At 40.2% G+C, this 24,371-nt stretch overlaps 2 protein-coding genes across 4 annotated transcripts in view; one reads left to right on the plus strand and one right to left on the minus strand.

Moving 5' to 3' along the window:
- DDX17 (DEAD (Asp-Glu-Ala-Asp) box helicase 17) lies at positions 1 to 19,539 on the plus strand. 2 transcript variants are annotated; one of them, XM_008566879.1, is made up of 13 exons: positions 1 to 357; positions 4,442 to 4,592; positions 5,625 to 5,724; positions 6,614 to 6,747; positions 7,047 to 7,112; positions 8,572 to 8,713; positions 9,085 to 9,245; positions 9,333 to 9,505; positions 10,007 to 10,117; positions 10,366 to 10,427; positions 11,650 to 11,709; positions 15,712 to 15,954; positions 16,676 to 19,539. In XM_008566879.1, the coding sequence occupies exons 1-13, from the start codon at positions 308 to 310 to the stop codon at positions 17,179 to 17,181; spliced, it is 1,959 nt and encodes a 652-aa protein (XP_008565101.1). In that variant the 5' UTR covers positions 1 to 307; the 3' UTR covers positions 17,182 to 19,539. The 2 variants fall into 2 exon arrangements, with proteins under 2 accessions (XP_008565101.1, XP_008565102.1); XM_008566880.1 differs by having other exon boundaries at positions 15,712 to 15,948.
- KDELR3 (KDEL (Lys-Asp-Glu-Leu) endoplasmic reticulum protein retention receptor 3) overlaps positions 19,429 to 24,371 on the minus strand; it is a 10,940-nt gene continuing 5,997 nt past the window's right edge. The window contains exons 3-5 of one of the 2 annotated variants that reach the window (XM_008566878.1): positions 22,148 to 22,306; positions 21,243 to 21,495; positions 19,429 to 20,405 (exon numbers count right to left, since the gene is read on the minus strand). In XM_008566878.1, the coding sequence (XP_008565100.1) occupies positions 20,365 to 20,405; positions 21,243 to 21,495; positions 22,148 to 22,306 (453 nt within the window). In that variant the 3' untranslated portion in view covers positions 19,429 to 20,364. Of the gene's footprint in view, positions 20,406 to 21,097; positions 21,496 to 22,147; positions 22,307 to 24,371 lie in introns of those variants that run through there. The other variant, XM_008566877.1, reaches the window with a different exon arrangement.

A 24,371-nucleotide genomic window follows, 5' to 3' on the forward strand; every position in this document is an offset into this window, starting at 1 on the left:
TTTTGTGCAGTCTCTGGGAAGGAAGGAGACGCCTAGACCGCGGCACTGCCGGGTTTGAGCGTAGCCAAACCTACCCACCTTTTTTATAACCCCGATTCTCTGTGTTTTGCTCCCGTCTCCGACGAGAGAGGCGGCGACGGTGGCGTCTGCGACGGGAGACAGCGCGTCGGAGCGAGAAAGCGCCGCGCCTACCGCCGCCCCAACAGCGGAGGCGCCGCCGCCATCGGTCGTCACCAGACCGGAGCCGCAGGCCCTCCCGAGCCCGGCCATCCGTGCCCCGCTCCCAGATCTTTATCCGTTTGGGACCATGCGCGGAGGCGGCTTTGGGGACCGGGACCGGGATCGTGACCGTGGAGGGTAAGGGGGGAGGAGGAGAGGAGAGGCCTTGCGTGTGCGTGGCGGGAGCTGCTTCTCGAGGAGACCGAGCGGACTGCGGGCCTGGCGGCGGCACTCCCGACCCTGAGAGGCGTAATAGCGGTTTACACGCGAGCCTCGGCCCTGGGGTCGCCGTGGGCCTGGCGGGAGGGGCGGCGGCTTGGCGACGCCGGCCCCCTTTTCGGACGGCCGTTGTGGCGCGGCGCGGCCAGGCCCGGGGGTGCGGGAGGGGCGGCCTGGCCGCTGCGGACCCGGCCCGGGCCTCGCCTCGCTTCCTACTTTGGAGCCTGGCTGCTTCGAGCAGGTCATTTGATCCCTCCAGGCCTCAATATCCATCTGGAAACTCCCGATGTTCTCGTTGCGGGAAGAGACGAGTTCGTCTAGGAAAATCTGAACGCGAAATGGCTTCCGTCACGTTCTCTCTCCAGAGATGATTGTTAAAGGGACTGGAGGCTGAAAGGCCACTTCTCTTTTTAAAATTAGCTTTTGATGTCCTTTGGCCGTATTTTAAATAAGCCGGAGGAAGCACATTGGAATGTATAAAGTTATGAAATTACTTGCCATCTAAATGGTCGTGTTTGGGAAAGGGAAAGTTTTTATGGTCGTTATTGTAGTTTTAATTTTTTTTTTTTTTTCATGGTCCGCTCTTTTTTCTCTGATTGCGCTGCAGCAGTAGCAGTATCTTCCCGGCCTAGCTAGAAAGTTTTTGATGAGGTAATGCCACGGTTACTGGTTGGAAGTTAGTATGAGATTAAACCTGAAGTCCTCCCAGATATTGAGATTAAAATCTCAATGTCGGGTAAACGAAGATGTTACTTTAGAGAGAGATTTTTTATTTGTGCTACCACTTTTTTAGTAATCAAAGTGGTATCTCTGTATAATTAGACGCCATTTCTTAGTATGTATGACCTTGGGCAAGATTCTTAACCTTTGTGAGCCTGTTTACTCATCTGTAGAAGAGAGTAATAATTGCCATTATTTTTCTGTTTTCTCCGGAATTAAGAGATAGTGTCTGTAATTGCCTCGTGTTCTGTTAGTGACATTCTCTTCAAACTTGTTTGTCTTTTGTGGTTCACATGTAAGTACCAGACTTTCTAGTCACAAACACTTCAATTATAACTTAATTTGCAAAATAAGAATTATTTTGATTTATGCCTTGTTAGCAAGGAAAGTATTGGATCTCCGTGTTAAATTTGGAGGGCTGGAAGTGGAATGTTTGCTTAATGTTAAGTAGTGTATATAGCTAAGTTTAGAAGTAAATTTCAGTGTAACCACTTAGAAAAAGAACTTAACGTTGTCTAGTAAAGTTAAGAATGTCCAAGTAATTTCTCTCTTAGCTTTATGCCCTAGACTCTAAAGCCTAGAGAAATCCTTGCACATATGCCTCAGGATCTATGTACAAAAATATTTATACCAGCATTGTTCATAACAGAATATTGGAAACAGCTCATACCTCTGGATAAACTGTGGGTATTCATACAATTGAATATAATACAGCAGTGAAAAAGAAAAAAAAAACTGGCATCAACATGGATGACTCACAAACATGTTGAGTAAAAAAGCAAATTGTGGCAGGATGACACATGTAAGGATACATACAAATGTGACAAACTATAGAAACCAAGGGAATGGTTAACATAATTCAAGGTATTAGTTATGGTGGGAGTTGTAAATTTGGAATAGGCGCATGAAGGCTACCAAAGGTACTGATAACATCGTTTCTTTACCATGGGTATTTGGTTTAGTACAGTGTTTCCTTTCACTTTATATATGCTTTAATAATAAAAACAGTTTGAAAAGAGGAAAATAGTGAATTACTGAACCATACTTAGTTTATCCTGTATTGACTCTGAGTATCAGGTAACTTTAAAAAAAAAAAAAAGCTTTAAAAACTCATTTCAAACAAAATGGCATTTTTTCATAAGGTCTAACTCTACTTTCTCTGACTCTGCTTTCACCATGAAATTTTCTTTATGATTTGAGTTGCTATTTTACTTGTAACTGAATGCTACAGAGCTGGAATGGATTATTACTTTGAAAAGGAAATGGGTGAGGTTACTTGTATGTACCTGTAGGGTCCAAAAATGATATGTATGTTTAAACTAGTATGGTTTTGGCATGTTAATACGAATTTTCAAAGCTGAGTTTATTGCAAAGCCAAATTAAACAGTTATTACTGACTCATTTTAAAACATTTAGTGAGGAGCATAGTATACCAAGGCATAGGATATGTGCATAGTTAACGGATGGCATAGATAAGCTCAAAAGTTCTGCAAAGGTAAAAAGCTCACTTGAAATTTTGAGGGCATTAATTATAAACTTGGAAGACAGCATATTTTCTAAGAACCTTGTGTTTTGTATTTTATTTTTAGTGTAGAATAGAATAGTATGTCTTGGATAAATAGCCAGGGCAATAAAGAGAAGGGGGGAAATTTTTTTAAAATAAGAATGATCAGCTTAGAATGAGTCTTAAAAGGAACCTTACTTTTTAAAGTTTTATTTTCTCCTAGTTCCTTGATTTAAGGTTTGGGTAGCATTGGGATGCAGCTGTAGCAATGAAATAACACCACCTAGGAGCCACATTTATATGAACTAGGTTGACAAACTAAAAATTGTGTTTTGGTTAGTTTTTCTTCGTGAGGCTTGACTTTCTATTTCTCGAAGAGTACCTTATTAGAATTATGTTAGCTACTTCATACCAATCCAAGTGGCCTTTGATCTGTACAGTATTGAGCTTGAGAGCATATTAAAGGTGTCATGGATATGGGTATCCCTGTAGACTTTTTCCTAGTCTTGGGGGTTTTTTGGCAGCTGGCTGGTATGGAGATCTGAACCCTTGACCTTGGTGTTATAAAGCCAGGCTCTAGCCAACTGAGCTAACTAGCCAGCCCCTTTTCCTGTTTTGACTCCTAATTTATGTTACTGGTTCAGCAGTAGTACAAATGGAATTAGCCAAATGCAGCCTATTGCATGTAGATAACCTGATGATCCCAATACAATTTCCTGCCATCAGTTTTTATATGATTGTATTTACAGAAATGACTATCTGGATCTTTAAGCCAAAGAGTTCTTTCTAAAGCTTTGAATTGCAGGATACTGAGGTCCTTTAAAGTGGTACAGCCACTACCTATTATAAAGTGGAACATCAAAGGTGATGTTATGAGTGGGTTAGTGTAGGGAAAGGAAATTAAATTCAGTACAGTGTTTTACAAGGAGTAAGGAAAGGAAATGCGATGAAAAAATACCATATACAGTTTGAAAAAATACCATATACAGTCTATGCACTTTACATAGACTGAAATAGGAAAATGAAGGCTATCTTAGTATTAGGATTCTTCTAGGAAAAGTAGCTTCTAGTTTCTTACATTTTAGGTTTGGCTAGTGGCCTTATATGCATTCTAGTTGAACTTGCCTTTTGTAAAAGGTATATACGTGCAAGAAGAAATTGATTTTAAATAGTTCATTGAAGTTGAGTTTCAGAAACCTTAATTAGGGATTATTAATGGTTTCTTCTATAAATTAATAGTGTCTTTGCCTGGGAACAAAAAGGAGTATAAGGTAAAAGTGGAGACAAGGGGGAAAGAAAGGTCATAAATCTTTGTTCTGGCTCTTGTTTCATTAGCATAAACTAAAGATGAAGACCAGCCCACCAGCCCTTTACAAATCCCATTAATTTTCCTTTACAGATTAGCAGACAGTAGGAGTGCTCATCATAGTACAAAGGGGAAAGGGAACCCAAGAAGCTGTTGCAAGTTTGGGGGACTTTACTGAAGTGTGTTTTTCTCCCTATCCACGATCTTGCCCTTAATTTAAACTTAAACTAGTATCTTCCTTTGCCTACATGTACTATTACAGAAGAATAGAGCCTTCTCTTTTATTCACTTCATTATGTCCAGCACCACTACCTGGTACATAGTTGGTACCCAGTAACTTTGTTGAATGAAGTAATAAAATTGTTTTTTTTGAGGGGGGCTGGTAGTATTCTAGTAGTCCATCTTTTTGCATCTTTTTATGGCACATAATTGCTTTAAAATACTAATGAACTAAAAAATTTTGATGTTTCTAGATTTGGAGCAAGAGGTGGTGGTGGCCTTCCCCTGAAGAAATTTGGTAATCCTGGGGAGCGTTTACGCAAAAAGAAGTGGGATTTGAGTGAGCTCCCCAAGTTTGAGAAGAATTTTTATGTGGAACATCCAGAAGTGGCAAGACTGACTCCAGTAAGTTTTTTGCTTTTTGTTTTTGTGACCAGCCGCACCGCGCTCAGCCAGTGAGTGTTGTGAGCGCACCGGTCATCCCTATATAGGATCCGAACCCGTGGTGGGAGCGCTGCTGCGCTCCCAGCGCCTCACTCTCCCGAGTGCGCCACGGGCTTGGCCCTCCAGTAAGTTTTTTGTGTCTGTGTTTTGTTTTTTTAATACAGATTAATGAACTAAGTAGACATACTGGCCAGAATTTACTGGTGTACTGTTGTTGCTGTTTCATGTTTTATTCTAGGGTGGTGTATTACTTTTCTTAGATTCTTATTAAGACTTCTGTTATTCATAAGAGGTACCAGCTTAAATATGTACCTGTATTGCTTAGTTCTTATTTGTTGATAACATTTCCCAGCCTATTTGTCATAGATGATTTTAACTGTGTATTGTATATTAAGTCATATCTTTATGAAGTAAAATAAATTTAAAATATTGGCACTTTATAACCTAATTGTGTTTGTTTAGGGCTCTACCCATGAATGGTTACTTATTGAGAAGAAAGTGTAATGGGAAAAGCACTTGTGCCCAGGTTCCACATTTCTCCCTCTTTGTGGGTCTGACCTTGGGCAAGTTAATTACTCTGTCTGTTTTCTCCTGTGAAATTGGAACTTTCAATCACCCGTATCATTAATTAACTGACAAGGTTAGGAGGGTCCTCACAAAGTTGAAGTAATATGAGGGGTCTTCAAAAAGTTCATGGGAAAATTAAGATTATCTTTTTTCTTTGGCAGCTGAGGATCCGAACCCTTGACCTTGGTGTTACCAACACTGTGCTCAAATGAACCGAGCTAACTGGCCAGCCCCCATGTTTACTTTCAATTCTGTCTTTCCACAGACTTTCTGAAGTACCAGTATGAAAGGACCATATAAACTATTAAACATATTTGCAATTGTAACTATGGATTGGATAATAATCATTTATCTGTCTTGTAACAAAGTTTTGAATGTTTAGAATAAATTGTTTACTAACTTGTCTTACCTAATTTTCTTCCATAGTATGAGGTTGATGAGCTACGTCGAAAGAAAGAGATTACAGTGAGAGGGGGAGATGTTTGTCCTAAACCCGTGTTTGCTTTCCATCATGCTAACTTCCCACGTAAGTGTTCTTCCGTCCAGAATCTTAGTTGTTAAATTTGTTTGAATAGTAAACATGGGTAATAGGTTATTTCAAGGTTTTGTCCCGGGCTTAGGATTTTGTTGAAAAGGCAAGTGGAAACCTTTCACAAAGGCAGATTATTTTATGTAATAATGGTTTTTGAAGTTTTTTAAAACATGCTCAATGTTAGCAGTAAAAACCATATTGGTGCATAAGAGATTTTTTTAATGCCCATCTGTTCTCCAATTTAGACTGAGAATTTTTTTTTTTTTTTTTTTGCATTCCACTAGGGTTTTGCCTATGCCTTTCAGAAAACAGTAGAATGGAATTGCTTTCTTTTTTTTTTTTTTTTTGTCTTTTTCCGTGTCCGGCAACGGATCGCAACCCTCAGTGTCGCCCCCGTACCGGACCGGGACCGGCAACGGGATCACAGCCCTCGGTGTTGCTCCCGCGCCTCGCTCAGCCAGTGAGCGGGAACCGGTCTGTATGTGGGATCCGAACCCTCGGGAGCGCCGCTGCGCTTCCCAAGCGGCGCACTACAGCAGTGCGCCACCGGGCCGGCCCAATGGAATTGCTTTCTAACTGGATATAATATGAACTTGGCCAACAATAAGTGGTTACCATGTGCCCATGCCTTCTTAGATACTTTAGGGTAGTGGCTTTCAAATTGCGGGTGGTGGTGGGGGTGGTGAGGAGTGTAGATGGCTCTGGTAGCATCCTTAGAGTAGCAATGAGCTGGTAAGAGATTGAGTAAATAAAGAAAAAACACTTTGCACATGTATAAAGCTAGGTAAATCTTGCCTTCAGTGACCTTAATAGTTTTTAAAAACTCTTTTTGTCTCTGTTCTTAGTTTTGCTTAAAAGCAATAACATGTTAATTCTCTTACAGAATATGTAATGGATGTGTTGATGGATCAGCACTTTACAGAACCAACTCCAATTCAGTGCCAGGGATTTCCATTGGCTCTTAGTGGGCGGGATATGGTGGGCATTGCTCAGACTGGCTCTGGGAAGACATTGGCGGTATGTACCAGCGAGTGTAGTTCTTTGATATTGTGGTAACTTACTTTGCTATTCCAATTGCCGTATATATTCTCGGTTCTTCATAAAAGTAAAAGTCAGGTAGTGTTGGTAATATTTCAGCTTTTTTAACTGTCAAATATGTGGAAGCATTTTATGTTCAAATTTACATTGTTCATGTTTGTAGCACTGGTGAGTTCTGTTTGTCGCTTTCCTATTTAGGCATTATTAATTAATGTGATAAATTAGAAATATTATGATACTTAGTTTTTGTGTAAGACTGTCATTCTTTTCTCCTCCAGTATTTGCTGCCTGCAATTGTTCATATTAACCACCAGCCATACTTGGAAAGGGGAGATGGCCCAATCGTAAGTGTTTTTGTTTGTTTGTAATTGTAGGAATAACTACAGTTGAATGATTATTGTGTTTTAGACACTGTGCTTTTACATACATTATCCAGTTTAATTTTTAGCCCCATCCTCCATATCTGGAATGCTATTATCTCCATCTTACGTTCAATTAAATGACTGTCCCTAGGTCACATTGCCATTAAATGGCACAGCTTGAATTTAAACTAGTCTTTCTGTTAAACATTGTACATTCTGCCTTTGTATATAGAAGTGTGGAGTATATTCAAGTGCAGTCTTTAATTGCTCAGTGGTGCTTTGAGGGATACAAAAGAGATATGAGATGAAGTCCCTGAATTGTGGATCTTAAAATCGGGTTGGAGATATGTATTCTTTGGGGTTAAATAATACTTTTGTAAATATTTGTAGGGCAGCGCAGTTCTCTGGTTTGATCATTTTCACTTTTGTCATTTCCTGTGAGATTTTGAGTGGTAGTTTCCAAACATTTTAATATACACTCTTACCTGTCATTTAAAAATTGAACTTGCAGTTGTCATGTACTCATATTTATAAATGTGTACATTGTTACAGTATGTCTCAAAAAAGAAATAATGCATTACTTTGCTTTATGTAATATGTAGTGTATTTAATATAGCTATTAGAATTAGCTTTATTATCATTAGCTGATTTTTTAATGGATTAGTACAGAGTGAGGTTCATTATTTTAGTCTTGATTTTGTATTGTTTTGGCCAGATTATATACAGTTTTGTCAGATTATATATGAGTTGTTTTTGCCTAACATACTTGGCGAAGAGCTCAAACTAGACGTTAGAAGAGTGCCAGCTCTGCTGTTTTCTTATTCATCTGTGTTTCTTGCTAATACTTTTTTTTTTTTTTCCTTTTTATCTTTTTTACTGACCGGCAACGGGATCGCAACCCTCGGTGTTGCGCCCGCACCGCGCTCAGCCAGTGAGCGGGAACCGGTCTCCACGTTGGATCCGAACCCTCGGCAGGAGTGCCGCTGCGCTCCCAAGCGGCGCACTCTCCAGTGCGCCACCGGGCCAGCCCCTTGCTAATACTTAAACCATGGTTTTGTTGCAGTATTTTAAAGCCTCTTGTTTGCTTTGTGAGAGTTGTGAGTTAAAACTAGGTAATACAATCTGTAAACCCACTTAAATAGTACATATAAACTGCAGTGAATCATGTGTCAGAGTAAACCAAATGATGAGGGTTTTAGTATTATTCCACATGCTAAATATTAAGTTCTAATTTTCCCACACTCCACTAGTGTGTACATTTTATATTCTCTAGTCTCCCAGCCCCTGGCCCCCCATCACATATTTTGAAACTACTTGATTAGACTGTAAGGAAAGAATTTGATTACTTTTTTTGTACTTTGTTGTTGTAGGTTTGTGTGTGTGTGCGTGTGTTTGTTTTTTTAATTTGGGATGGTAATCTTAAGTGTTTTTTTTGTTTCAGTGTCTAGTTCTGGCTCCTACAAGAGAGCTTGCCCAGCAAGTACAGCAGGTAGCTGATGACTATGGCAAATGTTCTAGATTGAAGAGTACTTGCATTTATGGAGGTGCTCCTAAAGGTCCCCAGATTCGAGACTTGGAAAGAGGTAAAAAAAAAAATATTTAATGGATATGAATTATTAGTTTATCTTACTTTACCAAATTCTGTGAATGAGATTGAGGAAATAGTGGGTTCTTATAAAGAAAATCTAGTATTTCAATAGTTTAGAAATTCCCAGACATGCTTAAAATAGCTATTTTGAAAAAGGTAGTTTAACATGGCTGGAGACTTCATGAAGATTTGATGATTATACATAAATTCTTCTTATATCATGCTTTTGTAGGTATTGTGTTAAAATTTAGCTACTTTTCTTCAGCATATTGAGTACAGACAACAAAGGCAGTGGTTCTTTGTTTGCTGAGGCTTGGACTGTATAAAGAGTTCTTAATAGGCTAAATCTTTAATTTCATTTTAAAGGTGTTGAGATCTGCATAGCTACTCCTGGACGCCTGATAGATTTCCTGGAGTCAGGAAAGACAAATCTTCGCCGATGTACTTACCTTGTACTGGATGAGGCTGACAGAATGCTTGATATGGGCTTTGAACCCCAGATCCGTAAGATTGTCGACCAAATCAGGGTGTGTAAAGCTAATACGTAGCTATCTTTATACCTTTTGAATGTCCCAGTTCTTTAGCTTAAAAGAATGCCTTTCCTTTTCTCATAGCCTGATAGGCAGACATTGATGTGGAGTGCAACCTGGCCAAAAGAAGTCAGACAGCTTGCAGAGGATTTCCTTCGTGATTACACACAGATCAATGTAGGCAATCTGGAGTTGAGTGCCAACCACAACATTCTCCAGATTGTGGATGTCTGCATGGAAAGTGAAAAAGACCACAAGTATGAAAGAGATTTTATTGTTTTACTGATAATGCTGATAGATCTTCCCTAATAATCCTCCAAAATTAAAGTGTTAGACAAGTCTGTTTTTTGAGACCTGAAAACATTAAAAGCCTGTCTAGCTTTCTGATCATCCTTTATATCATTCATCAGAGCTTTGTGATTTAAGTCAAGCTTTGTGATTCTCGATCCTTGGATTTGAATTATGGCTCTACTAATTACCAGCTATATAATTTTGTACAGGTTTACCTCTTGGTGCCTCATTTTCTGTGAAATGGGGATAATACTACCTATATCAGACTTAATGTGAGGATAGTATAAGTTAATGTTTCTTAAGAACATATAGCAGTCAGTACCTGACTCAGTGCTCTGTATATGTTTATGAAAGTTTTTAAAAGGGTAATGTGTAGCTTTGGGAGTTGGTAATTGCAGACATATCTTCTACGTAATATATAAGTAGATCTTTTCTGGGTGGTGACTGCATTTTGGTCATGTTTTCAGATTGATCCAACTAATGGAGGAAATAATGGCTGAAAAGGAAAATAAGACAATAATATTTGTTGAGACAAAGAGACGCTGTGATGACCTCACTCGAAGGATGCGCAGAGATGGGTGAGTACAGCACCAAGGTAATTAATTAGCCTCGGGTTTCATAGTGAGAATTTTTAATTTGGTATTGCAAATATTGTATACTATTTCAATAGGGCCTAATGTGCACTTTGCTCTTTAAATGAACACAGCTGTCTATTCATACAGCCTAGTTAAATGTTACCAAATTTACATGACAGCATTTCTTTTTAAAGCTTAATATTCCTCTTTTTAAAAGAGATCTAAAATATTGGTCACTTTTCTTCTAATAGTTGGCCAGCTATGTGTATCCATGGAGACAAGAGTCAACCAGAAAGAGATTGGGTACTTAATGGTAAGTTCAAAACAGCATTGTCAGTAGATTTTTTTACCCTAATCAAATGCCCATACTCTATTTTAGGAACTGACAAACTTTCTGTGATGGGTCAGATAGTAAATATTTTGGGCTTTGCAGACTAAATGGTGGTCTCGTATCACAGCTACTGAGGTCTGCTTTTGTAGCACAAGATGAAAGGCCTGGCTGTATTCCAACAAAACTTTATTTGCAGAATAGGCATCATGCCAGATTTGACCTGCAGGTCGGAGTTTGCTCTAGCCCTGCTCTAATTAATTGAATATTGGGGGCACTTTTAGCATGTCTTCAAGGTTCATAATGCTGGCTCTTTACACTTTTCCATAACTTACATCACCCTTTATTTAATAAGTTCTTTAATTTTTTCTTTCTGATTATAAAAATAATTTTCCCTTGGAAAAATTGCCAGTAACTGAAATACTTAAAAGAAAACATTCTTTAATCATTAAGTCATATTTTAGCATATTTCCTTCCAGTCCTCTTTTTCAGGACTACTCTTTTGGGAAAGCTATTAAGGAGGCTGTATGTAAGAAATAATATACATGCATCTTAGGGGGGAAATATGGTTTCTTTTTTTTTTTTTTTCCTTTTTGTCTTTTTTCGTGACCGGCAACGGATCACAACCCTCAGTGTAGCGCCCGGACTGGACCGGCAACGGGATCACAACCCTCGGTGTTGCTCCCGCATCTCGCTCAGCCAGTGAGCGGCCGGTCTGTATGTGGGATCCGAACCCTCGGCGGGAGCGCTGCCACACTTCCCAAGCGGCGCACTGTAGCAGTGCGCCACCGGGCCGGCCCCGGATATATGGTTTCTCCTTTCATCCCACGGCATTAAACTTGCCTTCTCACCTCCCCCCTGCTTTTGGTTTTGTTTCATTTGGGAGATAACTTTAAGGGAAAAATTCTAGCTTATGTTAGTTTTGTTACAAATTGCTGCACTGTTTTAATTGTAGTTCATTGTTAATAGAGGTAACTTTTCCTCTTGTCCCTCTACTAAAGACGAGTGTAATGAACATTTTCAAAAGAATTACTCTGTCTTACATCTAAAGAGCTTGGTGTTTTCCAACACCATTACTTGGAATTTTAACATGGTAGAGTAAATGGGTCAGATAGTTAGGAATGTTTATTTGGTTATTTTTAAGACATGTCATTTAGTATTGGTTGTATAACTTGACTTTTATGGTACCTATTTTTTTTTTAAACAGAGTTCCGTTCTGGAAAGGCTCCCATCCTCATTGCCACAGATGTAGCTTCCCGTGGGCTAGGTTTGTATAGATAGGTGTCTCTGTCAATGGTATATGTATGTATCTTTTGGTTTAAAGATTGGTTTGTCATTTCTAATTTAGAGTCGTATATACATGTGTTGAGATAAATATTTGAAAGAGAAGAGTACAAAGCATGAGGCCACCCTTCACCCCGTGATTTTTTTAACCTTGGGAGTTTTTTGGGGTTTTTTATGGGTTTTTTTTTTTTTTTTTTTTTTTTTTTTTTTTTTTTTTTTTTTGCTTTTGTTTTTATTTTTGGTTTTTGTTTTTAATTTTCAGAGTCTCTTCCTGCTCCTAACAAACAGGCTTTGGTCTGCAGCAAGGCCTAGGCATGACTATTCAGTTAGAGAGAGAGGAGACATTGAGTTGAACAGCTCAACTTCTTCCTAATTTTGTTCTGTTTTTTGGCTGGATAGAATGAGCCTGATTGAACCTAGCTACTGTAAGCCAGTTTATTCAGTTATTCTTTTCTCTATACCAGTCTATCTGTGCTAGATATATAGAGATCAAGTTCCATTAATGCTTATTAAATGGGATTTAATAAACCTATAATATGGTATCATTCAGCAATTAAATCTGCATTGCCCAGTTTTATTTACTGAAGTAAAAATATCATGGGCACTCAGCTATCCCTTCCTCCCACCCATACTTGTATCAGAGATGTGTTATCCAGTTTAAGGACTTAATTTGAAGATGATCTTCTGCAGTTTTCCACCCGTTATGACTTAACGATATGTATAGATATCTTATGGTACTTTAGTACATCGTTCTAAGCTGAACAGGTCTAACAGGTTAGAAAATGAGATTATTTTTCTTATAAGGACATCTATAAATTATTGACAGGTATTTGATTTCTTGCCCAGTAAGGTGAGAAGTACCATATTCCCTTATAGTATTTAATATAAAAAGAGAAAAGTATTCAAACTGAAATACAAAAGTGATGAAGCCTTTTGATCCATTGCACTCATCATTCCCTCCTTCAGAAGTGGTGACCTGCAGCCATGACGGAAAGTTGTCTCTGCCCTCTGAGGTCATGTCTGGATCTGTGCCTTTAGAACTTGGGCCTGTTGGGAGAGGAAGTGAAGGCCTGAAAGCAGTTTACATAAAAGCTTTCAGTAATGGTGGTTTTTAAACAGGCTTGCTATGTGCTGGTAGCTTCTTTGTGCATCTTGCCTAGACAATTAAAAATATTTGTTCCGCGTTCCCCAGCATTTCTAAACCAAATCAATTGGCTACCATTAGAATAACTTAGACTCTTCATCCCACCCCCACTCATCCAAGTGAGGGGAAAGGGAAGGTACCTGAGTCTGTTTCTTGTTACTCAACATCAGTGCTTGTTTTGGGCCCCTTTGTTTGCTGCCTTATAAAAATCAAAAGGAGGGAGAAAACCCACCAAAATGGCAGAATTCTGACCAAGGTCCTACAAGATCCTGGAAAGTGAAGGCTTCTACCTCATAGACAGGGGTGCAATTTTCAGCTGAGTCATCTGGTCTTTTTTCACTTCCTGTCAAGCGATGGCCTCTTAAATGTTCCCTTCAGGTAAGTTCTTTTATACCCCTAATTTTATAATAGTCATCCTCAGGCAACCACTACTCCCTTTTCACTGGGATATTTTAAATTTTTTTTGTTTTAAACTACACACTGTTAAACTAAAAGTATTGAATTTATTTTGTTTTGTTTTTTAACAGAAGCTTTGATATCAGCTGCAGATCACACAGTACATGGCCGAGGCAAATCTACATTGGCCCGAAGCAGCTCTAGATGAGCCTGTTGGCTAGTCTTAGTTTCTCCTAATTAGCGATTGGTGATTCAGGCCATGTCATAGGGCTTTTTAAATGAAAGGTTCTTATCCCAGGCAGCTGGCCAAAACATTAACTTTTCAATTTCTTACCCTGCTACAGCATCTTCTGTAAAGGCACCAAGATGATATAGCAGTGCGCAAATAACATCAGGGCAGGCTTGACTGGAGAAAACCAAATTCTGCATTTGCTCTTATGTGCCCTCAGCCAGTTATGTGTGCGCACACAGGACACCTTTCTAGTATGAAGAACTTTCACCATGTCTCCCCTCTATTGAACCCTTCTAGAAATACTCTGAAGAATTAGTATCCGAGCTGTTGACTTCAGCCCCCAGTGCTTTCTGGGTAGGAAAGCAGACTTCTGTGCATCCAGTGCAGTAATTCACCTTGCTCTGCTGCCCATGGTCATATACAATGTAATCAATTAAGAAGCATTATCCTAGCTCTGAAGATGTCATGGAATATAATTCCCATTTCCCCCCATCTTACATTCATACTGGCCCTATAAATTCATTTTTTCCCTTTATTGTATCAGTCACCCTAGCCAGAGACTCACGCTGCCCCCTGTGATAAGTGCCTTCTCGTCTTTCTGGTGTGATTCAGGACTTTAGGGGTCAGTAAAGACCGAGGAGCCTTTATTGTAATAAGAAACAGACATAATGCCCCTTCTTCACAAGCCCCGTGACGATAGCTGAATTTTTTTTTAAATCATCCCCCCTTTCCCCCCTGAAATTAATCCAGTCTGGGCAATAGATGCAGTCTGACCCTTTGGACGTAACTTACATTTTTTTTATTAATTTTTTTCTACAATCACCCCAATTATCCTTGGGGGAGGTGTTGGAGGACCTGAAATTTTTACCCGAACCCAGGTTCTCCGGCGCTTGGCAACCAAATGGGGCTACAGAGAAGCATCTAAGCCAGTTCACAGAGCGAGCGTGTGTGGGGACTTCTCACTGCCACGGACCCTTGATGCATGCTCCCCGCGCTCCAGTGGTCCCGTGTCAGAAGGCGGAGTTTTCGAAAGGAGGCCGCCAAAAATAAAAGGCAAAGAGACGGGATCGGCTGCAGCGGTTTCCCAAAGGAGGAGGGAGTGTGCATCGGTCTGGTAACAAACAGAGAATGTTTTTTAATTATTTATATCACAAAAATCTGTGTTTTATCTAGGATATTTTCTGAATATTCTTTGTAAAATGCAGATTTTTTTTCCACAAAACATTAGGATTCTTTGTTATATTCTGAAATTTGTTTGTTTAAGTAGGTAAAAATATATATATACATGTAGCTAAAAGCATTACACTAACATTTACATACTTTAAGCATTAGGAGGTTATTTAGCCCAATTCCCAGCAGCAGACAGAATATTAAACTGTCTCAAGATTTCATGGTTTTTCCCACATTCTTTGGCTATTAATTTAATTTCCCAGGTCACATAGATAATCTTTGATCATTGAAACAAGTATTGAGTTAAAATAACCTTGAGTTAAGGAAAAAACCTCATTTGGCAGAAGCTGGGCTTGGTAGTACAGTGAAATTTTAGTGTAATGTGCTCTTGTGGTAATGGAAAGGGGAAAGGTAATCTGGATATTTCTGCAAAGGAAAATAGGTGTGTACTTAACAACTTAGACTCTGATCAGTTTTTTAAAAATATAAGAGCAAAAAAGAATTAACCTAAATGTTTTAAGTGTCCTTGAAAATGTAGTAATAAAGTATATGAAGCTCCTTTTTTTCATTTTGCTCTGTGACTGGTTTAAAGGTAAGTTTGTTACGTTGTTGGTAGATTTTGCCAGGCTTCTCCCAACAGAGTAGAAGTGATTTGGCCTTGTAACTTAACAGTGGTTACCTCTTTCTTTTGAAAAGAATAGTACTGGAATTTGCCAGTCTGAAGACCAATCTTGGTGCAACTCCTGTCAGTATATTGGTTAAAATACAGAAGAGGCAGGAGTTCAGGTGGTTGGATGGGATTCCCTTAGAGTGTTACAGTCAGTGAAGATGCCATTTCCCATGCATGTCCCAAGAATCACTAATCCTCTTTTACTCTGTTGGGATGAGTCTTTTTTTGTTCCTATTCAGAGTGGTTACTAACTTCATATTCTCTCCTCTTGCTGTCATCTGCATTCGTGCTTCCCACCTGTTGTTGGCATGTCCTTTACCTTCTCTTTCCCTGCCACATCAACCTACATGCTGACTCATCATTGACTTTGAAGATGTGGAAGATGTCAAGTTTGTGATCAACTATGACTATCCAAACAGTTCAGAGGATTATGTGCACCGTATTGGCCGAACAGCCCGTAGCACCAACAAGGGCACTGCCTATACCTTCTTCACCCCAGGGAACCTAAAGCAGGCCAGAGAGCTGGTCAAAGTTCTGGAAGAGGCTAATCAGGCTATCAATCCAAAACTGATGCAGCTGGTGGACCACAGAGGAGGCGGCGGCGGAGGGGGTAAGGGTAAGTCCTGGAGTTTTCCAGGTACTGCCAAGGTATCTTTTCATGTTCATTGTGCCTTGTTTTTTAAATCCTGTGAAGGCTTTAAGTATGTTGCTTAATAACAAAAAACAGTGCTTAATACTTTTCATAGCCTCTTCTAAGTAAGAAAATGTGAAGTTTGTCATGATTGTCCTACTTTTGCAGCATAATACTTCTATAGATAATAGTCCAAAACTGACCTTTGAATTTTGAGGTACATGGTACATGGTCAAAATTAAGCTAAATTGTGGTTGCTTTTTAATAACCTTCAAAAAGCCTGGTAATAAATTATTAAGTTTTCACTGTTCCATATGGAGACATCAATAATTTTGCACCATTTTATGGTGGTAGAAACTAAGGTATAGCAGTTGGATCTACACAGTTGCAAAATACACTAGGATCTGGGCTTCCTGACTCCAGGTTTGGTATTGTAAGATTGTGTTTCTTGGTCATCCTCAAGTTAAAGGGCCTGAAAGAGTGAAAAGTTGAGTATCCTTTAATGTTTTCAATTTTTATGTTTGAGTATGATCCATTAAAGAATAAAATTATGGGTATATTTTTGAAGTACTGATTTGGAGGCTGGCCTAGCTAAAGATCAAGGAAACGTGTTATGTTGAATACTTTTGTACCCAGTAGAGTTTTTACATGAGGTTCTCTTTGGATCTATATCTGCATTAAAAAATTCCTTCTATCCTCCCTGCAGGAGGTCGTTCTCGATACCGGACCACTTCTTCAGCCAACAATCCCAATCTGATGTATCAGGATGAGTGTGACCGGAGGCTTCGAGGAGTCAAGGATGGTGGACGGAGAGATTCTACGAGCTATCGGGATCGTGGTGAAACCGATAGAGCTGGTTATGCTAATGGCAGTGGCTATGGAAGTCCAAATTCTGCCTTTGGAGCACAAGCAGGCCAATACACCTATGCTCAAGGCACCTATGGGGCAGCTGCTTATGGTACCAGTGGCTATACAGCCCAAGAATATGGTGCTGGCACTTACGGAGCTAGTAGCACCACCTCAACTGGGAGGAGTTCACAGAGTTCTAGCCAGCAGTTTAGTGGGATAGGCCGGTCTGGGCAGCAGCCACAGCCACTGATGTCACAACAGTTTGCACAGCCTCCAGGAGCTACCAATATGATAGGTTACATGGGGCAGACTGCCTACCAATACCCTCCTCCTCCCCCTCCCCCTCCTCCTTCACGTAAATGAAACCACTAATGTGGTAGTGACTTGTGCTGAGTTAATTACATTTAAAGGAACGCTATCTTTCCTTTTTTTCCCTCCTCTTCCCCTTTTCTTTTTTCTTTTTTATTTTTTACCTCCAACCATTGTGATTTGTCTTTTCATGCAGATTAGTTAGAATTCACTGCCAGATTTCTTCTGCCCACCAAAATGGTCCAGTCTCTAATACCAGAGTTTGTCAAAGTATATATATATATAGCCGACTGGAAGAGATTAATTTCTTCCCCCAACTTTTTGCATGTTGAGGATATTTGAGCTATTTTTCATCTTAAAAGAAAAAGTAAGATATTAGGCCCTTTTGTAGGTGCCCATTTTTTGTTGTCCAGAGTTGGGAGGGAGGGTGGGGGAAGGGTTGAATTGTTCTTTAGAAGATGGCATCTGTGCTTTAAATTGCTCTCATTACTGGGTTAGAAAACCAAGAGGGATTTCCCTGCACATTTTCTGTAATGCTTTTTAATGTTTCTCAAGCTGGATCAGGGTTCCTCGGGCCTGATGAGTTTTTAAGACAGTGCTTTAGCTGATTGCTTGTTAAGTACATTTGACAGTTAAAAAAAATTACTAATTGGTTTTGTTTCCCTTACACTCTGCTTCCCCCCCGCCCTCTCCCTGCTTTTGCCCTCCCAGTTTTGAAAAATAACCATTTTAGTGTCAGGTTAGAAATTGAAATGCTGATTCTGAGTTTTAAGTGTATCTTTTAAATTAAAAACCACAAGTGTTTATTGCAGTGGTTAAACTGTAGCATCTCAGCATCTGGATGGAAGTTGCCTATTCTCTGACCAGGGACCATCTGTGAAATTCATTTTCCAGCCAGACAGCTGCTGTGAGCAAGTGGATATAAATGCTCACTGGAAATTTACTTTATTAACCGGTTGAGTATGCATTCACATGCAGTGTAAAAAGCACCTTTAATTGTAAACAGAATATTCTCAAAATGGGCACATTTTCTTTTTGAACTCAGTATTTGCAGTAGAGAATAAAAGCAACTCTTTACCAGCTACTCTGCCCTTTTGGCCAAGTTAGCTTGAACAAAGAATCTTAAGGGTTTATTAAGAGCTCTTATTCTCTTCATACCCTGTTCTCTGCAGTGCTTTGTAACAGCTTCTGGATGCAAATTTTCTTCAGCATCCTTTTGCACTCAGTTTTTTACAGGTAGGTAGTGCTTAAGAAAAGTTATGGAGGACTAAAGCCTAAGTCCGTTTTACTTTTCCTCCATCTGAAGGTAGGTGAGTTCATCCTACTCATGGTAATACTGTTTTTCCTAGACCTCATAGAGCAGATGGGCCTGGGAGAAATACCTGAGGTTTCTGTTTCTGTTTTCCTTTTTAAATTCTTCAGGGAGAGAGAAGGGATGGTTTCTGAGGGGTTCTGAAAGTGTGATTCAATGTGCAACATACAGGTAGGTTGTCAGCATAAGCTGAAATATGTGCATGTAAAAACTTTGACACCCTTTATTTTCTACTTTCTTCTTCTCTTTTTGTTCCCCATTTTATAGAAGTTGAGGCCAGGGGAGGATGGTAGGCACAGAAAAAAATGTGGCAAAACTGCTCTGTGCTTTCAAACCAAAGTCCCCCCACCCCCACACGATTTATGTAAGCACTGGCAAGTCTGTTGTGGACATCTCTTCTACAATCAAATTCTGTGTTGGTTTTTTTGTTTTTTAGGGTTTTTTTTCTTTGAACATAGAGGTTCCACCACAGTGTTGTACTACTCTGTTGCAGCTCTGAAGAGCATCTGTTTGGGGGAAAGGTCTCTGGGCAAGTGAGCAGAATTTGGATTGCTTGCTTCCCTTTTTCCACCAGGGACATAGTAATCTTAAAATCAAAATAACAGCAAATTCCATTTCTCAAAAGCTATTGTGGCCTGAGCACAGCTGAAATCTAGCAGTTTCTTCTATAGAGCTCTAGGGTAACTCTTCTGCTTCCATGTCTGTCATTCTTAATTCAGGTTCTGTTGTTGATTCAGAACATGAGTAGAAGAATCCTCATTTGATGCTAGTTATTGCATTTGTGGTTGAAACTCACTTAGGGAAAGGGTTTCAATAGTAAGCTATGGGATACTTCTTCCTAATCCCTCCTTAACAATTCATTGTGCGGACTTCTCTTGTCTGAAAGGTTGGTGGCTTTTGCTTGGGATCAGTGCTCTCTGTTCATGTCCTTGCTGGTCTCTGAACACATTCCTGTTGTGTTATGACTTGAAAGATTTGTAGATGTGTGATGTTCAGGCAGAGGATGCTAAGAGCTATGTTACTATTCTTAGTTTGTAAATTGTCCTTTTGATACCATCTTGTTTTCTTTTGTAGGTATAAATAAAAACACTGTTGACAATAAGGTGTGAAGTTTTTATTGATTAAAAATTCTTCTCTGAATAGATCAATGGTACTCCTCTTAAAATAGTTTTTGTTTGCTTCCTAAGGTTGGGGGTGTTGGATTGACTACTCATATTAGCACCTAAAACTAAAAGAAAGGTGGGATTGATTGGTCTTAATCCAAGAATTTGAGTCACAAAATAAGGCAGGATACCTACTGGTAAGGGCTTGGGCATCTCTTTGCTCTTCAGTAAAATGGTGATTATGCTGATGATACCCACCTAGGGTGGTTATTGGGGTTGAGGTACTCAGTGCAGGGCTAAGTGTGAGCAAAAGTAAGACTCAAGCCAGTGTTTTACAGGTGAGGCATGAAACTGCTTAACTCCAGCCAAAGCTGGTGAATTAGATTTGCTTATGGCTTAAAGGAGTATGGAAGTGCAGTAACATTTCACACTTGAACGCTATCACTTTTCTATCTTGACCGCCTAAATTTGGTCTCTTTCTTGGAAAATGGAAATTACCACAAGAGCATATTCCTAATAATTCACCTGGTCTTCAGTTGAGGCATTCTTATACACAGAAGGACATCTTTCTAGATTGGGGTTCACTGTTGGCATGAGTCTCACCCCAGGGCCTTAACAATAGCTTATTTGACCCATTGATGAGTTAGGCACCTTAAGGTTTGTTCCTGTTGTCAGGCACCATTCCATGATGAGTATTTAAGGAGATCCTATTGATGAGAAGTTATAGATAGAATTAACATTTGATGTCATGGTTTTCAAGGAGAACAGTCAAAATGGTTTGTTCCATGTCCTTGTTAGGGTGTAGACCATCTCTGAGGGCCATCAAATTGGCATTGGAAGACTTAACTTCTTTCCTTTAAGGACTGGAAGAAAATGGAGGTGAAATTAGAATTTACCATACTGATGAAAGGACTGTTTTATAACTGCATAATCTTAGCACCTCAATGCCTAGCTCACAGTAGGTGTTTGAATGTTAAAGCTGAGAGGACACTTCCTCTCAGGCTGACTTGTGGACTCACTGTTATTGGCACCCTCCTACCTTAGGCCATGAACTTAGCAGTTGGCCTCTGTTCCACATTTCATACAGTCCATCATACTCTCAACCCTACTCCCAAAACCTCTGCCACATCTTTTCCACTGATAACCTCTTTCCTGGACAATTACAACTGCCCCATAACTAGTCTCCCTACTTTGGCTCATTTTTATCCTACACAGCAGCTGGTGGATTGGTTTTTTAAATGACCCCTCGAATGGCTGCCGTTGGCCATCAGAATATGTAAATCCCTTTCCCTGACGCTATGTGAGCTGGTCTTGTTTGACCTTGTATATCCAGGTTTATAGATTTTGACCACACTAGCCTATTTGCCCCACTGACCTACCATGCTGGTTCCTACCTTGGAGTTTGTTCATAAGCTCTGGAATGTTTTTCTCCTGTTTTCTTAACCAAGTATGTCAGAGGTCATCTCACAGCTCTCTTACCTGTACACATTTGGACAGTACACATAATACCCTGTGGGCCTGAACCTTTTTTTTTTTTTTTTTTTTACAGCTCTAATTGTTTTCCTGAAAATGTTTGTCTTCCCCCTATTAGAACATAAGCACCATGAGGGGCAGGTTTGGCTCTGTTCTCCATATTGCCTCAAATATTGAGTGGATGAGTAACTCTTGGGCCAGCGCCAACAGCTTTTTCCAGCACCTACCTTTGGTCACATACAAGTAGAAGAAGTCACAATAGAAGATGGTTTGTACTACTCCAGACACCACTGCGATTTGGTCATAGAAATTCTCAGTCTGGTACCGCCTGATCCAGTTAGCCAGGTAGAGTGCCCGGTACAGACCCAGGAAGAACAGGTAGTGAGTAGTGATGGTCTCAGCCTCTCCAGTCTTGCTAATCATGAAGAGCTGGGGTAGGATGGCCACTGACTCCAGGTAGATGGAGAAAGTCCAAAGGATCTAAGCCAAAGAGAAAAGTGGGCAGAAGAGGCTGACTGAGCAAGATGGGAAGGTGATGATCTCTTTTAAAAAATGTAATTAATCATGATATCTTTCCAACCTTATGTAAATACAAAAAAGTTTTATTTTTTAAGATTCAAGTATACAGTACGCGCTGCTTTTCTTTTTACAGTATAGCATGAACATTTCTATAGAACATAATTTTTAAGTGTTGCAGAGTTTTATTGTATAAACTTGCCATAAGTGAGCTGCAGTTTCTCAAAATGCAGTCCATAAACACCAACATCAGAATCTTCTGAGATGCTTGTTGCTCATGCATTCATGGGTCAGGACCCAGGCCTACTGAGTTAAAATCTCTGGGCCTGGACTGTGCTCGAGAGATCTGCTGATCACCTGTTGGACATAAGATCTCAACAGCCAGGAGTGAGATTGTGATCCTGCTTGGTTTATGAGCATCATGACTTATTTAGATGTGCCCATTTTCAAGTAGAGCATTGTGAAGAGCTTGTTGCCAATTTCTTCAAACTTAAACCTGAGCAACACATGAGTAATGTTCACCAAGGCAAGCCCAGATGTCATCAAGGGTCCAGAGGAAAGGAAGCTAGGGAACATGCTTATCTTTGGGATTAGTACGTTCAGTCCCTTCCCTTACCTCCAGTGGAGTGAAATTGTAGTTCTCAAGGAAGGAAAGGCCAATGACTGGGACCAGAAGAAACTCCAGGCGGAATGTGTCATTCTCACTGTCAAACGTTTTCCGAAATTTCCCATAGATCATGTACACTGTGACATAGGCACAGAGGAGAAAAACCACCTAAAAAGGGAGAGTGACATGGGAATCTATGAAGTCATTCCCTACCTTATTGGCTAGGCTTCAAAGCCTTCCAAAGGTGAAGAGGTGAAATGTATTTGCAATTTCTCTTGGCTCCAGTGGCCTAGAACCTGAAGTTGATGATACTTTTGTCAAGTAACTTCATGCTTCTCACTGGGACTGAATGCTACCACAAAGAGGCAAAGGTGCTTGGTTGTCCCGTCCATCTGTGGAGCATTAGGCCAAAAAACTGAATTGGCCTTTTTCAGGGGATTTAGCAGTGGCATGCCAGGGCTCTTGAAACAATTAAAAAACCTCAACTTCCTGGACATGTATCAGTGACTTGTGAGCATTCTTCCACAAGGACTAACATCCCTTGAGTTATTTCACCATTGTTCCTTCAGAAAAGCCCTTCTAATTACAGTAGCTGTCCTCCAGCATATAATGACTTACTTTAGATATGGCCTTCCACCTTCCGGGCCAGAGGTTCTCAAACTTGAGTGTGCATCAAAATCACACAGATGGGACTGGCCAGTTAGCTCAGTTGGTTAGAGCGCAGCTTTGTAACACCAAGATCACGGGTTCGGATCCCCATGCCGGCCAGCAACCCCCCGAAAAATCACACAGATGGCTTCTCCTTCCTCTGCCCCTTGAGTTTTTGATTTTGTAGGTCTGAGTGAGTCTGAGACTGCATTTCTAACAAGTTCCCAAGTGATGCTGATGCTGTTAGTGCAGGACCACACTGGCCTAGAGAACTTTTATTTGTATTTCAGGACTCAGATTAAGTTATCCCCTCAAAGAAGTCTTCTTTCACTACAATGAGGCACACATACTATCACCTTAGCCACATGTGAAAATATTCACTACAGCCCGTGATCACGTGTTCTGTAAGTGGTGGCGCACAAGTCTCTCTCCTACAAGAGAGGACTTACTGATGGCAGGTTCCACCTCTGAATCCCCAGCTCCTAACTCAGGGCCTGGTACAAAACAAATGCTGAATAAGTGAATGAATCGATAAAGTGGATCACTTTTTCATTTCACAAATGTGGAAACTGGCCTCTTTGAGATGGCATGACTTCACTCACCCATGCCAAGGACTGGGTCTGCCATCTCTGCCAGGAATGCTCAAGGTGGACCCTTGGGCAGAGAAATGAAATGAGCAGGTGATGTTTGATACTTGTTCAATTTAAGTAGACGGTGATTTCAAGACTTCAGACTCAAGTTCACACTGAATGAGTTCAACACCCCACAGCATCCTCCCTTCTACCAATCCTAGTAACGATGCACGGAATCCCAAAGGGACCTCTCTGATATGGGGGAAGAAGAAAGACAACTCACTTCAGTTAAATATTTTCTAGGTTCTACATATCACCTCACTTAATCTTTGCAATAGCTCTGCAAGATAGGTAGGATTCCCCCTATGGAGACCTTCCTTACAGAGTACTCAGCTGGCAGGCACACTATTGCTCTTTTCTCCCCTTGTTCTAGCCTAGAATGTGATGTGATAGTAAGAGCTCTAGAACCCATTTGTGACCCTGTGACAACGTTGAGGACAAATATCACATTCAGGACCAGCTACATGATTTGCCAGGCCTATTGCAAAATGAAAATGCAAGGCCTCTTGTTTAAAAACTAAGAATTAAAAAAAAAAAAAAATCGGCCAGTTAAAAACTAAGAATTTCAACAGGGCAACAGAACATTAAACCAAGCATGGGGCCCTTCTGAACACCTGCACAGGTTGCACACCATCAGTCCTCATCACAATAAAGATGGCGTGGCCGCAAGTTAGAAGGAGGTTAAGAACATCAATGGAGCTGCCATCCCAACCCTGGACTGCCTACCTCCAGGTTGCATGTTTTGAGAAAAAAATAAACCCTTATTAAAATCACTCTTATTTTAAGTCTGATATCAGCATCCAAGCACAGTTACACTCATTTTACTGACTGAAATATGGGCTCCTTCCACTAAGGTATGTTGTCTTAAAGAGCCAGGGTGGTTGGTTAAAAGCTCAGAAAATGCCTCACCCCTTCATAACCTAATAGTTTATGGCCCAGGGCCTGGGACATCA

This window comes from Galeopterus variegatus, unplaced genomic scaffold (genome assembly GCF_000696425.1).
Source record: "Galeopterus variegatus unplaced genomic scaffold, G_variegatus-3.0.2 Scaffold274, whole genome shotgun sequence".
In the NCBI taxonomy this organism is placed as follows: Eukaryota; Metazoa; Chordata; class Mammalia; order Dermoptera; family Cynocephalidae; genus Galeopterus; species Galeopterus variegatus.